Raw genomic sequence first — 14,956 nt, forward strand, 5'->3', positions numbered from 1 at the left:
TAACCAGCTTTTTCTACCTGCAGAATTTTTTTTTATTTTCGAAAGTCAGCCCTTACGCATAATAATTATTGATTCAAAAATACAAATACAAATTTGCTTCCTTTGGGAAGTCAAGTAATGAGCGGTGGTGAGGTCCACGAATCCAGCGGTCAAGGTCGGGTGGTCGGCCAGGCCTGGGGCCTGTTGCACGGAGGTGACGACGAATTTCTTCATTACAGCTGAGACAAATAGCTAATCGAAGGTTAGACATTATTGTAGCTCCTGCATTATTAGATACACCACTTATTTTTTCTTCCGAAACACGAGCTATAACCAGAGAAAAGTCTCCTTCTAACGTGAATCGTATGAAGTTGTTCAATCATGTGTGTAAGCATGGAACGCCTTGTTCTTTTCACCAGCACCAAGCGAACGTCAGTCTGCTTTATAAGGAACCCAATTTCTATGTTCATAAGTGATTGCAAGCTACACATTTAGGGAATGTGCTGATTAGCGTGTGCCTAACAAAAATGCATCACAGTTGAGCGCCCTTATTAAGCGAAATCCTTGGTCACATGGTCACATTATAATGTGTTGAATGTCAGCACAAATTCCGAATTGCAGGCAGTAAATTTCCTGAATAAATTTTTTCAGTTAGCCCTACTAAACCATTATTATAAGGCGGGGATTGTTTATTCTAGTGTAACGAAGAACGCCTGCACAATACTCGCTTAATTTTTTTTGTATACAGAAAATAATCATTACATACTACGATGTGCACTTTCTGTCATCGAAACAATGCAAAGTTTATTTTCCACGACTAGGCTAATATTTCTAAAATAATAACGATAAGGACGGTAATTTCAATATAACTGTGAAAGTAAGAAAACAAGTTCTTCGTTCCGAAGCTATAAAGAACCCTTGAAGTTTATTTTCTCCACACTATGGGCCTGAAAAATTTCGAAGATGGAACAACAGTAAACACTGTCGTAAAATCAGTTATACATTTAACCATGTATTTAGAAGATGAGTAATGGCGATCTAAGTGCGACGTGAATTAGAGACTCTACATACCACGAATTCACCCAGGCATGATCGTTGGGTGATCACCCAACGAAAAAACCAGGGTGACGTTGTCACTGTTGTGCGGTCACAACCAATCTCTAGGTGTCAAAACTTCCGCCTGTGAAAAGGCAAACTGCTTAAAGAATGCTGCTTGTTTTATATCGTTAATCGAGATATGCAGGTGGCCATTGTAGAGTGAAAATTGCGTCGTAAACTGCAGCCAGCCACTACTTTATTTATTCTGTTTACCTGCGATCAATTGGTAATATTGCTCTAAGGCTGGCTGAGATAATGAAATTGAAGAATGCGAAAAGATATGAGTTATTTTTCTCAAAATAAGCAGAACATTTATCAGTAGGGATTTCAACAAGACATTTTACTTTAATAACGTTAACAGGACACTAGAGGAAATGATTTTACGATCATTATCTTCGTTGCAGTCATTAACTACGCAGGGTCCACTACCAAATGTTCCGCGTGGAAAGAAAAGCCGCTATCTAAAGTCAAAAGCTTACAAGATATCTGGGACTTTACCGTAATGTGCAGCACAATGCGAAATTAGCACTAATGAACTTCCTTACGATCCCTTGTCATCGTTAATTCACCAAAGCATTAGCCGAAAGACGGTTAACATGCATTCAGACCGCATTCATTGACGAGAAGGATAGATAGCACCGAGACACATGTAGAAGTACGTAGAATTCTTTTCTGAAAGAGACGTGCCTTTTTTGTTTCAAGCGAATATATTATTGCTGCTTGCTTTTATTGCTTCTGCTTTTGTAATGAAGTAATGAACTATGTGGTGACATGCAATAAAGCAAATAATTCTCACAGAATATATTATGAAGTGGCTATCACGATGTCATTACTGTTTCACGGGCTAGCGTTGGTATGAGTCGGACCAGTTACGTCATCTCCATTGCCGAATTTTAAGTAAGGATTTTGATAAATTGCACCTATCCCATTATGCATAAATTAAAGAAGTGTTCACAATGGTAGCTACACCAGTTAAAGGTTCCTTAAAATCCTGACACTGTCATTCACAAAGCCATTCCCAAACAAACTTCTGCTAAGGTGCGTCATCGAGCATGTGAATTTCAATATTATCATGAAATTAGGCTAATTGGCTTCAAGTTTTCTCATTGAAATATGTGCGTGAAACGCACTAACTACTATGGACGCTTGAGGCTCGCGAAAAGGGCGATATCTAGGCAACCAGCTATCATATAAATTCAGCTGCGGCTACTCTACGACAAGACCCGCGACACAAATCGACTGGTCCCTCGTATGTAAGCTCGTGTGAAAGTAGAAGCCTCGCTACTAGCTTCTTCAAAAGAGTTCCCAACAACTTCAAGGTATGGATAAATTTCTCTTGTGCTTTAAAGGTCTGTGCCGAACAAATGTGCTCGCAGGTGTATTCTTTGTAGCCTTCAGAACCAGCAAAGTTACGTACAGAGTAAGAATTTGCGCTAGAATACTGCTGGGTGCATATTCACAAAAGCCTCTTCAGATGCAATTTTGTCATTAATGAACTGCGGCTACCACTGGTGCTGAACATATCACGGGATGAGGTGGTCTTCTAGAATGACAATAGTGTCTCCGAACGAAGAGATCTTTATAATCGAGGTCTCTAAATCATTTGTGCTGCCCTTTACAACTTCCTACACGCTACGAGAATGCACATCTCAGTGAACAACAAGCGCAGCCCGGCCCAGTAATGCATAATCTTGCCTTACGCCATTTCTTTGCACGAGAATCCATTCATATGGTTGTCAGTAAGTAAAAAGGCTGACATGCTTACAGTGCTGCAGAATTGTTTATGGGTACATTGTAAAAAGCTCACATTGCTGTGATAATGTTTACGGAAAACTCAACGAAGTTCATGTTAAATGCAAAATAAAACACTGATGGTATGGCGGGCATGACGATAGCTTATGGAGACAGGCTCAAAATGATGCCCAATAACCTTACAATTTCGCTATGAAAGACTGGGTGTGCAAACACGGACAGAAGAAGTAAGTGAAGGCCCCACAAACGCACTTGAAGGTGTCTTGACATTTTTCTTGTGTCCGTGTTTGCACGCCCAGCATTCGTAATGAATACTTACCAACTATCTGAGCTCTCTATTATTCTAAGAAAATACATCTTCAATTTTTTTCTCATTTTTGTACAAGCAAGAATTTCTTCTAGCATGTCGACGTACTGCATTTTTTCACAATATAAGAGGCAGTTACTGTGTAGGAATCGTTATCAAACTGGTATTTAAATTTTGAGTATAATTACATATAATCAGTATATTTCTTCAGGGAGAACTAATCAGTAATTAGTTGACTGTGAAAAGCGTTAATGTGGCACAAAACTCACGTGAAGAGAAAAAAACTACACGTCGACCTCTCAGAATGAACAAAAAGCACACTAAGTCACATTGCAGTGAAAAATCCTACTCTGTAATTATTGTTTTAGTTCACTTTTCAGGCTAATACTATTTTAGTTCTGACGTTCGTAAAGGGGGTAAAATGTAAGTCGCCATATTTAACTTCTGGTTCCCTGAAGCTTTTCTCGATAAGGCCGTTGTTGGTTCTGACTCTGCGAAACTTGATGAAGCAGTTCATATCTGCCCTGTCATATGGCCCATATTCTGGTGCTGCTTCTGAAGCTGTAGAGGTGAGCATATTTTAAAAAGCTGTTTCTCGAATAGATATTAACCGCTAGGCAAGCTTTTGCTTGTAATTTTGTTGCTCTAGGGATCTGTGTAGATTCAATATTGCCACTGTAGCTGATCTGTCTCTGCCCAAAACTGCTATCATTCGGTTGTACAAAAAGGCACGATCTCTCATAATTTGTAGGCTGAAATGTCTTTTCCAGTACATAATGTAGCTGTTCTCGCGGCGTACTCTGAATGAAGTGGCTTTGTTCCCAACTTGCATTTTTCTTGCCTGCAATTTTTCTCATTCGCAACAACCACTAGGCATTTAACAGCGACGCTTACACAGGTGTGTGTGCGAACCGTTCTTGTTCGTAAAATCTCAATATGAGTTGCGTGCGACATGAATAGATTACATACGTTGTTCGCGAAGAGACCGCTTTTATAAAATGTGACAAACGTTTCCTTTTCTTCCTCGCTATGACGCTACATAGCCAGTTGGACCCTTGGTGCTAGAAAGTTTTACTCTTTCTAATGCATATATTATTTTGAAACCTCCGGGTTCCTATTATCAAACAGCTTATATGCTACAACCGTTCTTAGCAGCAAATTCCAGTCAAAGCTGTTGATTGGCAGATTAATAGTGGTTGCTTCCACGGAGCAGCAAAAGGAGCTGAAGAACAAGGGCGTTCGCAATTAGGTCACTAGTTTTTGGCATAATAACCGAAATTTTTTATAGGCAGTCCTTGTGAACCCTCATGCAACGGTCAATCAAAAAAGGAGGAAAAAGGATCCTAAACTATGTTCCAACGTGTTTTTTTAAAGTAAAAGGGAAGATCAGTGATCCGGAAATTGCCTCTGCAAGTCCAATTACCGTTGTTAAGAATATTGTAACGTGGCCTTAATGTCGGTATCATCGATCGGTTTAATGTTTTACTGTTCTGCCCCTACGCGCGCCTGTTTTCCCAAGAGATATTGAATGCACTGTGGCCACATCACTCGTCAAAAGGCCAGACTGCGGATGTATAAGGGCAGCTGATATCAGTGACATGTTTTAAGGACACTGTACTGGTAAACACGTCATTTACGACGTCGTACGTCACCACGTCGTATGTCATGAACTGGTAACTAGTAGTAGTGGTGCCGTTCACCACTCATTCCTGGTTGCAGGCACTGGTATACTCCGAAACAAATTTGCACTTTGCATAAAAGAGCGTAGTGCCTGTATTTCCGGTGCGCAAATTCATGCGACACCTAAAACATTAGCCCAAAGGCGGCCGTAATCGCCTTAACGGCCCGATAACGGACCACACGCTAGCGCATACACCTGCAAAAACACAGAACAGTTGAAAATGTACCACAAAATAAAAAAGTCGTGCTCCTATCTGCACAAACCCTTGTTTTTCCTTCATTGTGGAAAATTACCATCTAGCATGCTGCTCGTCAGTCCTATTAAAATTGTGTTCACAACTCACCCACGTACACACACACATCAAGGCAAATAAGTCTACATTAGCGCGTGGTGCGAAAACGGTGCCTCCCAGAGTGCTGAAAAATTTATATTGGCTTCACCTTTAACCAATGCATAGTTAATATTGGAGAAAATGCAAACACACATGCTAAATAAATTATTTATTAGAGCATAGCTTGTTTCGGCGGGATAAATACTTCTCAAAAGGTTTGAAGCTCACGAGAACCAAGAGAGGGCCGGTGCGTGGACACTCAATGTTTTTTCTCAAAACGCAAACCACACGGCTGAGCGATAATACAGGTTTCGTGCAAGGAACTTATCAGTTACGAATGTGTTTAGTCATCTACAAGTCATTGGAGCCACAAAAGTGTCCACGAATGTGCCGGCTTAAAGTTGACTGTTGAAAGAGAACTGTCCTTGGAAGTCAACGAAAGGCGCTGTTAGATAAAGCAACGGTAAAAGACAATTACTTGGAGCCGTTACGCCTAACGATCAGTTATAGGTTTCCCCGCAGCTCCGCTCACCTGAAGCGGTCATAACAACGCTATTCAAAAGAAAATTCTGGATGGCGACCCAAATCATTGATTCAAGTGTCTGGTAGTCGCACTCGCACGTCGGCGTTCGTGTGCTCTTGTGTATTCCTTGGGTTAGCATTGTGTTTCGCGCGCTGCCGAAGCAGATCACAGAGGCCACGCCGAAAGTAGGCGCGTGGTTGAGATATGCTCTCCCTGGTGCCGCAGAGATCATAGCTGCTGAGAATGTTTCAATGAACTCGATAAACTAATTTTCATTAATTATCGGGACACTTATTTTGCCCTAATCTTAAGTAAACATTTTCTCCAATATCGTATGTATCCAATACAACATTTAATTTGAACCAGAACTATCGATTTGACTTTTTGAATACTTTTTCATAAATGATCGGAAAACCGGAATTAGGTGTTCTACCGAATATGCTTGGAACAGAAACAAAAGTGCCAATCGGTGCTCGCGCCAATAAAAATTCATTCTCATGCGGTGTCTCCACACTCGATATCCTGGTCAGTTCTTTCTATTTGGGTCAAAAGTTATTGTGTATGTAAATGCACGTGCTTATGCAAGTCTCACGTTCACAGCTTTTTTAGTAAATTCCCGGCGACTTCAGTGACAAGAGCTGCGTTATAAGGCAGTTGCTGAGCATTGAGAGCAGCAAGACCTGCGCTGTTCTGCTTCATTTGCCAGATCTAAGAATTAATTTTTTACGGCACTCGGACTATGCACCGACGCTTGGTGTATTCATCGCGATTTGTCTCTACCATCTCTTACGTAGGCGCTACAGTCGCTGCAGTTTTTAGTGGGAACGTTAGGTCCGTATATATTTAAATATCAAATAATCGTCAAGTCTAATGGGCTGACACAAGTTAACTGAAAGTGATGTGAAGAAGAGAACGTTCCCTAATCATTTCGATTACCTGTGAGAGCTCATACAGTTCAGCGTTACATACAGAAAATTGCGCCTCATCTCATTTGGCTTTCTAGCGGCGAGAGTATATGATTGATCGAAGTTGTAATGATGCCAATTTTGGAAAGTAGATTGCACATATAAAGGTACACCCTCAGGCGCAACTTCCATTAGGCGGGAAATTGTGATACAGCATGTGAAACATACCCATGTTGTGTCACAAATCCATATTCTGGCATCATGTCCAAGTAACAAACCTTAACACCGCGGAGTGCTGTAGTGCAGGTAGTGTACACTTTGGGCTCATCGATACGCCGTAATGCAATATTACATAAGCCATGCAAATCAAACGGGGATATCGCAATGGTGTAAATAGAAAAGCACGTGTGGAGACGTCACCAGAGGGCAGGATACAAGAACGTTACCGATGGGAGTACACTCGACAAAGGAATCACGCTTAATCAGTAAAATCTGATAAATGCAGCCTGCAAAGCGCTGCTGCAGCCGCTTACTTGATAGCAAACATTGTTGCTTTGTATATTGTTGTCCTCAGGGACCCTGTAAGTGGTGTGACAAAGCAACCTTGTTCATATTGAATTTAATTATGTTGTTTTACATGCCAGAAGCACGCCGTGGTAGGGCATGCCAAAACGTTTTTGACAAATTGGAGTTTGTAACGTGCACCTAAATCGAAATACGGAGCGTTTTTAAAATTCCCTTCCATCAAAATTTAGCTGCCAAGGCTTAGAATCGAACCCGCGCCCTCGAGAATAATACAGCTATGCCATTGCCGCTAAGTAACCATGGTGGTCACATTGTTCCTGATAAGAGGAGCAGCCCTACATCATATTCAGGCTGACTAGTTCTCAGCCTCTGCCTTATGCGAAAATGTTCTACACCCTTCCTCGTTGTATGCTTTCTGCAGTTTTTTTAAGGCACCTTAGATATATCCTACAAAAAAAAAACATGGGCTTCAGATATTATCGATTGTTTTGATATCTTTAAACAAAGGAGCAAGCAGTGTCGAACAATTCGAAGGTTTAATAATGGCATTGAACGTGTATGAAAAAAAAATGCAAATGGACACGAGAAGTCCACTTGTACTGAAGTTGGGCGAGTTGGTTGGACACTTATTTAAACTAGTGAAGCGCAGTATGAAAAAAGAAGGAAAAGCCGAGCTGGCCAGAAGAAGGAGCAGAGCGGAAAGCGACAACTTAGCCCCAAAGAGTGCACACTCTCATTTCAACGATTGTTAATTGAATGTCTTTGTCCAGTGACGATCTGTAACCTTTTCTTTGCACGTTTAGGACGTGATTCAGGTTCTGAATTTGCCGCTACATTTGGCGGTCGTTTTCCTCTACGAGCCTGATTTTCCCAGAGCGTGATTACGGTGTCGAGTGTCAGTGCCTCTTAGCGAGTGATTACTGTGATTATTGAAACACTGAGGGAAAGAACCGATGACGAGCTTATAGCGACGAACACGAGGCGGCACGGATGTTAGGGGTAACAAAGTCAAAGCGAGCAGCCTCGGCTTCACCTCCTACGCTGCAAACTGCGTTGCAGAACGGGCTTTCTTCAGGTACCATGTACGCGGCGTCAGCAGGCGCAAAACGGGTTTGTGTTCGCGACCACACACTGCTTACATATGAAACTCTCACAGGGTCGGTCTCAACTTTACGCGCGTAAGCATAAAGAATTCGAGATTTCTTTCCTTTATTGCAATATCGATGACACGACGGCTTGAGTATACATATCCCAAAGATGATAAGTTGAAAATGAAGTCAGGTAGACAAATGTTGATCAAAGTATAGAATTTTCTGTCATCGACAATCTTTATTTCAGCCTCCTTTCTGCGCCTTGGAGCAGTAGGTTGTCGTATACTTCTGAATAGTTTGTAGCAATTACAATGCCCAAAGACGGCGCAATTTTTCTAATAATGTATTTATTTACTATATTAGAAACGCCTCCGCTTGATTCTTGTTGAAAGAAACATTAGGTGAATGGTAATGGCTGGCAACACAGAGACACCGTAGTACAGGAGATCCTATGGGCTACGGAAAAAGCTTGCCTGGGAGTATTTTAAGTAGAACCTCATCCAGACCGCCTCAAGCGATTTATATAACCTCTTTTTATGATCGCTTACTTAATAATGGGGCAGGCGGTTTAGATGAGAGTGAAACAAGACTTCATTCCGTGCTTCCGCCAAACGAATGTCTTATTGATGAGCATATGGACTAATCATGCAAGAGAAACACTACAGCTGTTTTACTGTAATGTCAACGTCCCTGCTGCGACGTATGCTAGTATTCTAGGACACACGATGGTCAGGCGAAATATAGCGACGCTGTCACCGAGTGTTCGTAAATGACGATATGTGTTTATAGCACGCTTGCCAATTCAAGATGAAGCCGCTGCAAAACTCCACACAGCCTTCTAAGCACAGCAAATAAAAAACCTTTTCCTTTACTAAAAGAACAACTTACGGCTTACGAAGTAATTATACATTCAAGATTCATAATGACTACTGTACTGGCCAAGATAATTTTTTTATTATTTCTGTGTGTTTCGGGCAGACGGCGTCTTTTCTCGACGCCGAACAAAGCATCAGCGGCAACACTCACCAAGAAAAGTATGAGCCTCTCGCTTTAATGTGTTTCTCCCACTGTCGTGAGGTATTACGACCAAAAGTGTTCCGTTCTGAAAGTAACAGTTTTTATGCGTGACATCTCGAAAGAAAATAGCGTGATCAAAGCGTTTCAAATGTGACATAATTCAACGCTTCAGGAAAAATGTATCCAATTACAAAGATTGCTTTTTTGATGCCCGCATACTCTGCAGTGATGTAATCGGCTGAAGATGACGCATCAAGATGGTCATCTAATGAAAAACTGCGATTTGTAGCTCTTTATAGCGGGGCTTGAGCTTAAGCAGGTGTACTTAGATTACATCTGTGAGATTTGACAACATACACGCCACTAATCAACAGTTCATGGAAGGCTAAGCCTGCAAAGCAATATTCTAGCAAGTCGGCGTGTAGTGTACCCGTCACAGCCACTATGCGAATGCTCCAATCATGATAATCACACCATTTACAGATAATTGTGCTCCAGTCAAATACACAGAGACTGCATTAGCCGTCCAGCCGCTACACAGACATAACTGATCTAAAACCTTCTTTTCTGAGGCCACCCATGTGGTCACCATGTGTTGACTCTATATTGCAGAAAAACTCTATATTTCAGAATCGACGTCCCGATGTCAGTCATTTTGCAGATCGGTGTCGATGCTTCTTGAAGGATAACTCCACAACCCCTTCAGAAATGACCCGTATATGAGATATGGAAAACGCTTCCTTTCAAATGGCGACGTTAGCTGACAACCCATTCAAGCGCGTCCGCTTCAAATTTCTTCACTGCCCCGACCCTTGCGGGACTCCATTTAGTGACTGCGACCCACTGGTTGATGGTGAGTTGAGACACCTGCCATAAAAAATGAATGAGTGCTTTCGCCCTTCTCAAGATATACTGCGTCCTTCTGGGAAAGTTATCGAATACGCCACACTGTTGTATTTGGAAAAGGTAGCAAAATAATATCACGGCAACAAATGCACCTCCATACACGCACCGTGACCCCCTGTATTCTTTATATGGAAATAACGTAAAGTGGCGCACGTGGGGTCAGCTCACTTGTGTAGTTGATTGAGAATAGCAACTCTCAGACAGCATATATTTAACAAATTTTAATGAAGCGATCTCGTTGTTTTTAAGAGACGCGTGTGGCGGTGTGACGTAATAAGCTTTCGCGGAGTGAAGCGATTTGAAACACTGGATTATACATTCCTAGCATCATCAGCCTTGTATTTGACGAAAGTAAAAAAAAAAAGTGTTAAGTACTGAAACGCCGACAAGTATGTTACACGGCTGAAAAACCTATCATGAAGCTTTTCATTCTTACAACAGTGAAAAAAGAAAACAAAAGAGACACCGCAGCAACCTCTTTTTGCAACTGTCAGATTAAGGTGTGGCACGGAAATGCTGATCTAGCAAACTACAAGAAATAATGTCTTAGATGCCGCTTTTCTCTCAATATTGTTGTTTGAAGGCAAAACAAGTAGTGATGTGCAATGTTTATTCTTTATACTCCAGATTTCGTAAAAACAAACTCATACGATTTGAGCAGAATAAATTTCATTCATGTAGAGCTATTTGCGTACATCGCAGCCTGCTAATAAAGACGACGCCTCAAATATTGTCTTGTATGTCAGCGTAATAGCGCTTCAGCTAAACATGACGCCATTTCCTTGTTTGACGCGCATAATGACATCTCTGCAAAAATATTATGATGAAAAATTGGCGAAGCAGTGAAGCAGCTCATGTGTATTCTACTAAGGATTTGTCTTACAATAATGCTTAGATAAGCGGTTCAAGATTATACTGAATATAAACATGACATATAAGTAGTCCGTTCTACTGACGCCACATCTGTGCCGACACCATCAATTTTTTTCGCTTTCTCGTATTGTTGTTTTCGGGGTGTGGATGTGTGGTTGGATTTCAAATAGCATCTCTGAAATGTAAGCGCATCATTCTTATTAATAATGCAAACTTAGAGTTGTAGCGGCTAAAATAACATTTTTTTTTGCCTCAATACAATTTTTCCGCAAGCATGTAAGAATAACTGCAGAGAATTTCGTTACGAGTTAATGTGAGTGATCGTCACATTTTAGCTAAATCGAATTCTCAAAGGCGAAGAGGTCAATAACACAATTATCATGTGACCCTCGAAATAAAAATATTTCTTCCGGACAACAAAAGCCAATCTGGTCTGTCGATTCCGACAACGATACACGGTTGACTTGAGAAGGAAATTTTGGGACGACGTTCGTTGTGCTGTGGCTTTATATGCTCAACTAATGAAAAGAGAAACCACTAGTGAAACCTGCAAAGTGTATTCTAAGGAAGGAAACGTGAAAAATACGGGGGCAAATCAAGTCTGGGCGTTCAACAGTTTGCAACATGGTATCTTGTACACTGGAAGACACTACCTGCCACCACATCAGAAGCAAAGAAACGGTATCTTTGTATAGATAAAAACTGGTTTAAATGGACGATATCCGTACTCATAGAGTTTGAGATGCCTTCCAATTACCAAGGGAGGTAAATAGCCTACGACTACTGTAGTCTTTTTGAAGTGCCGAAAGTATGACGTGGATTGCTTCCGCAGCAGAGTTGCAAGCCAGAGTAAACGTCTTGGCTCTGCTAAACATGACAAGAAATACAGCTGCCCAAAATTTCAATAGACTAGACATGCAACAAAGGAGGTTTGGGAAAGTGCGTGTGTTTTTTGTTTCTCTGGCCGCACGCAATCAGAGCTTCAGTATCATGGTCAACACCAAAAGGTTGATTTAGGTTGCGCTCAAGTCGAGTTACGTTGCGTTCTGAGAAAGATGAGTCCCGAAAGAAAATATGGGAGAATGCGCATGTGATAGCTTATCCGTGTGACGGATGATGGTAGCGTCGTTGCTGAGCCGTAGCTCGCCAATAACATCGCGAAATCGTGGCAATGCAATTCGCTGCAAACACGCTTGCAAACTGAAGCCGCCGAATAAATAATCAAGAAGCACAATTTTAAATTGAAGTATTCTACTAATTATTCTTTTTCCTAAGAGGGTACTCGCGTGTTAAATATCATAACTTCCTATGCGCCGTGTCATTCCATTAAGACACCTCCACCACAGAATTTAGGAAATCACAATTAGCGAAGTACAAAAGAAAAAAATGAGTAACCAGAGCGGGCCACCATCACAAAGCATAGTCAGAGGCAGGCTTATTGAAATTTTGATGAGTCAGAAAAAATTATGATAAAAATATGAAGCTACCTGTACTAGAAAGCACACGTTACTCGTCAGTGTCAACCTTGTGCATAAAGGCAGGTTTTTGATAAGCGGAGTAGCATCCGTGCAAGCAATAATGCCATATCAAGCTGTCATGCCTAACTAAGAAAAAGAAATTGGTACCCAAGCCACTTCTACAACAAGAACCGCAGCTGGTGAAGGGCATCATAGTACATCAAAGAGGATAAATATAAGCCGTTTCGACAATTAGGTTCCACGCATCAATACATAATCAAAGTGGCAAAATGAGTGGCGCAACCACAGCATGCACACGCGCTCCTCAACTCAGCTTTTAGGACAAGACATTTGAGCATATCAAATTGCAAGCAACACTTACATTACTCGAGCTTTTCTTCAGTGACGTCGAAATCTTCTTTTCTCTTTATAAGAAACGAAGAAGTATTTTGCAGGAAAGACCAAGTGAAAACAATGTCCTCGGAAACAACCATAAAACAGGCCTTGGCGCACACACATCTTACGATACTTAAAAATCTGTGCATCAATCTTTATCGCTGACAAGCACCGTCATCACAAACCACTCAGGTTATCGGAATGTTTGGCTGTGTAGTGTTTCGCGTAGTGCACCGTAAAAGTGGCAACTACGATGAGCGTTGCTTTTTTGTTCTCACGCGGATTTAAGGTTCAGCACTGACCACTCTACTAACAACAAGACTGGCTCGTTTGTCTGCACAAGGGCTGAACGCAACAGTTATACAAAATACGAAGCACCACCATCGACGTGAAGGCCTTTCAGCATGCACTGTGCTCTCGTTTAGTGGATTACCAAGCTCGGTGAACTAATTTTGGCCGACTAAAGCGAATTGTGTTAACAATTTGCGCTGATTCTTACTTCGAAACATATTGCTTGCAGTCAGTGCAGCATCGCTTTTTTTTAAGATCTCAACATTAATGTGACTGCCTAACAAAATGAGTTAACTTGTACTATTTTCCGCGAATCATTGTCGCTCACAGTACTTACAAAATGAAAGGGTGCCAATAGTTGAGTAAAACAAATTCTATTGTGGGTTGGTGCACATAGCCTTCCGTGCAAATGGCCCACCGCCTGGGCTTGGTCAGACTGGCGTTTTAGGGGCGGTCGAACGAGTGAGAACGTGCTCATGCGAAACATCGCGTTTTGTCACGGGCCTCCCGTAAAATCGCGTCGTGAAACAGGCAACAACGTGCGCTAGGATGCACGCAAAGGCAGCATCGTCATCATGATCAGTCTGTGGTGCCGTGTCACCATAATGGCCGTCTGTGTAGCCGGGCGGCGCGAGCGACGGCCTCCGGTCGCCGGCGGACCGCCGCAGCTCGGGCGTGCCGCCGATGACGCGCTTGTGTGGAGGCCTCGCCCCGCGACGTCCCGGCCTGGAAATCAGGCGGAGGAGAAATTGTGCAGAGTGGGCCTGAGGAGCGCGGCCGTCTCCGTGACGGACACGGTGACCACGCTCACGTCTTCCTCCTCGGCTCCGCTCGGCTCGTCGTCGCTGGCCGCCGCGCTCTCCGATGTGCTGGCCATCGACGAAGAGGCCGCCGCCGTCGGCCCGCCCCGGTCCTCCATGGTTGCCTCGGCGGCCTGGAGTCTCTGCTGGTCGCGGCGCCTCAGTCGCGTGCCAAGGTCCGAGTTCCCGCGCTGCATGACAGTGGGCCGCTCGAAGGTCTTGGTGACCGGCGTGTTGGGCTCGCTGCACTGCTTGTCCAGCAGGGTGGTTCTCGTCGGAACTGCCACGCTCACCGGCTGTTGCTGCGGCTGAGTCTGAGGTGGTGGCTGGGGCGGAGGCGGCGGTGAGGGCGCTATGGACGGCGCCGCTGACGGTGGCGGTGGTGGCGGCGGCTGGTGACGCAGGCTGAGCCCGGGCGGAGGCACGGCGGGCACGGCGAATAGTCGCGCCCGGTCCTCCATGTACATCTCCATCAGCTGGTCCAGCTTGGACTCAATGTCCTCAACCTGTGGCGGTAGACACAGAACACTAGCTCAGTCCTACCGTAGCGCATCAATACCCATTGAAATCATTGACGCAGATCAAATGAAGATGGCGATATTTCATCGCTTTATTCTGTTGCAGCGACGCAAGCAGATGCATAACATATTACATGGGCATACCAGTGGATACAATCAGAACGCTGTCGCAACATTCTGCAAGCCGCGCTCCGTTACAGTGTCACGACCAGTTATGACCGCTGGATACATAACAGATTCCCCAGGACAGTGGTTTACTTCGTACATAACACCGGTTTTACGGCGACTATGTAATACACACATACACACAAAGCATTATGCCTTAGGGGCACATTTATGTCGCAATACACAAAAAATACTGTTCCATTTTCTGTGCCGCCGGATTAATACAAGCATAAACGCGGAAGAATAAGGAGCACTTCTCGTACATTTGACGGTTTAATAATTGCTTAATGAACTCAACGCGACCGCACATGCCCAGCACTTGCCTGGAGTATATTTAACAA

General features: G+C 43.0%; 1 protein-coding gene across 2 annotated transcripts in view; it reads right to left on the minus strand.

Annotated features, from left to right (window-relative positions):
* Positions 1-13,608: 13,608 nt before the first annotated feature.
* Positions 13,609-14,956, minus strand: part of LOC119395764 (potassium voltage-gated channel subfamily KQT member 1) — a 284,303-nt gene continuing 282,955 nt past the window's right edge. For both annotated transcript variants that reach the window (XM_037662769.2, XM_037662768.2), the window contains one exon: positions 13,609-14,438. In XM_037662769.2, coding sequence (XP_037518697.1) covers positions 13,866-14,438 — 573 coding nt within the window. In that variant the 3' untranslated portion in view covers positions 13,609-13,865. The remainder of the gene's footprint in view (positions 14,439-14,956) is intronic.

The sequence above is a fragment of the Rhipicephalus sanguineus genome, chromosome 6 (assembly GCF_013339695.2).
Source record: "Rhipicephalus sanguineus isolate Rsan-2018 chromosome 6, BIME_Rsan_1.4, whole genome shotgun sequence".
NCBI classification, from domain to species: domain Eukaryota; kingdom Metazoa; phylum Arthropoda; class Arachnida; order Ixodida; family Ixodidae; genus Rhipicephalus; species Rhipicephalus sanguineus.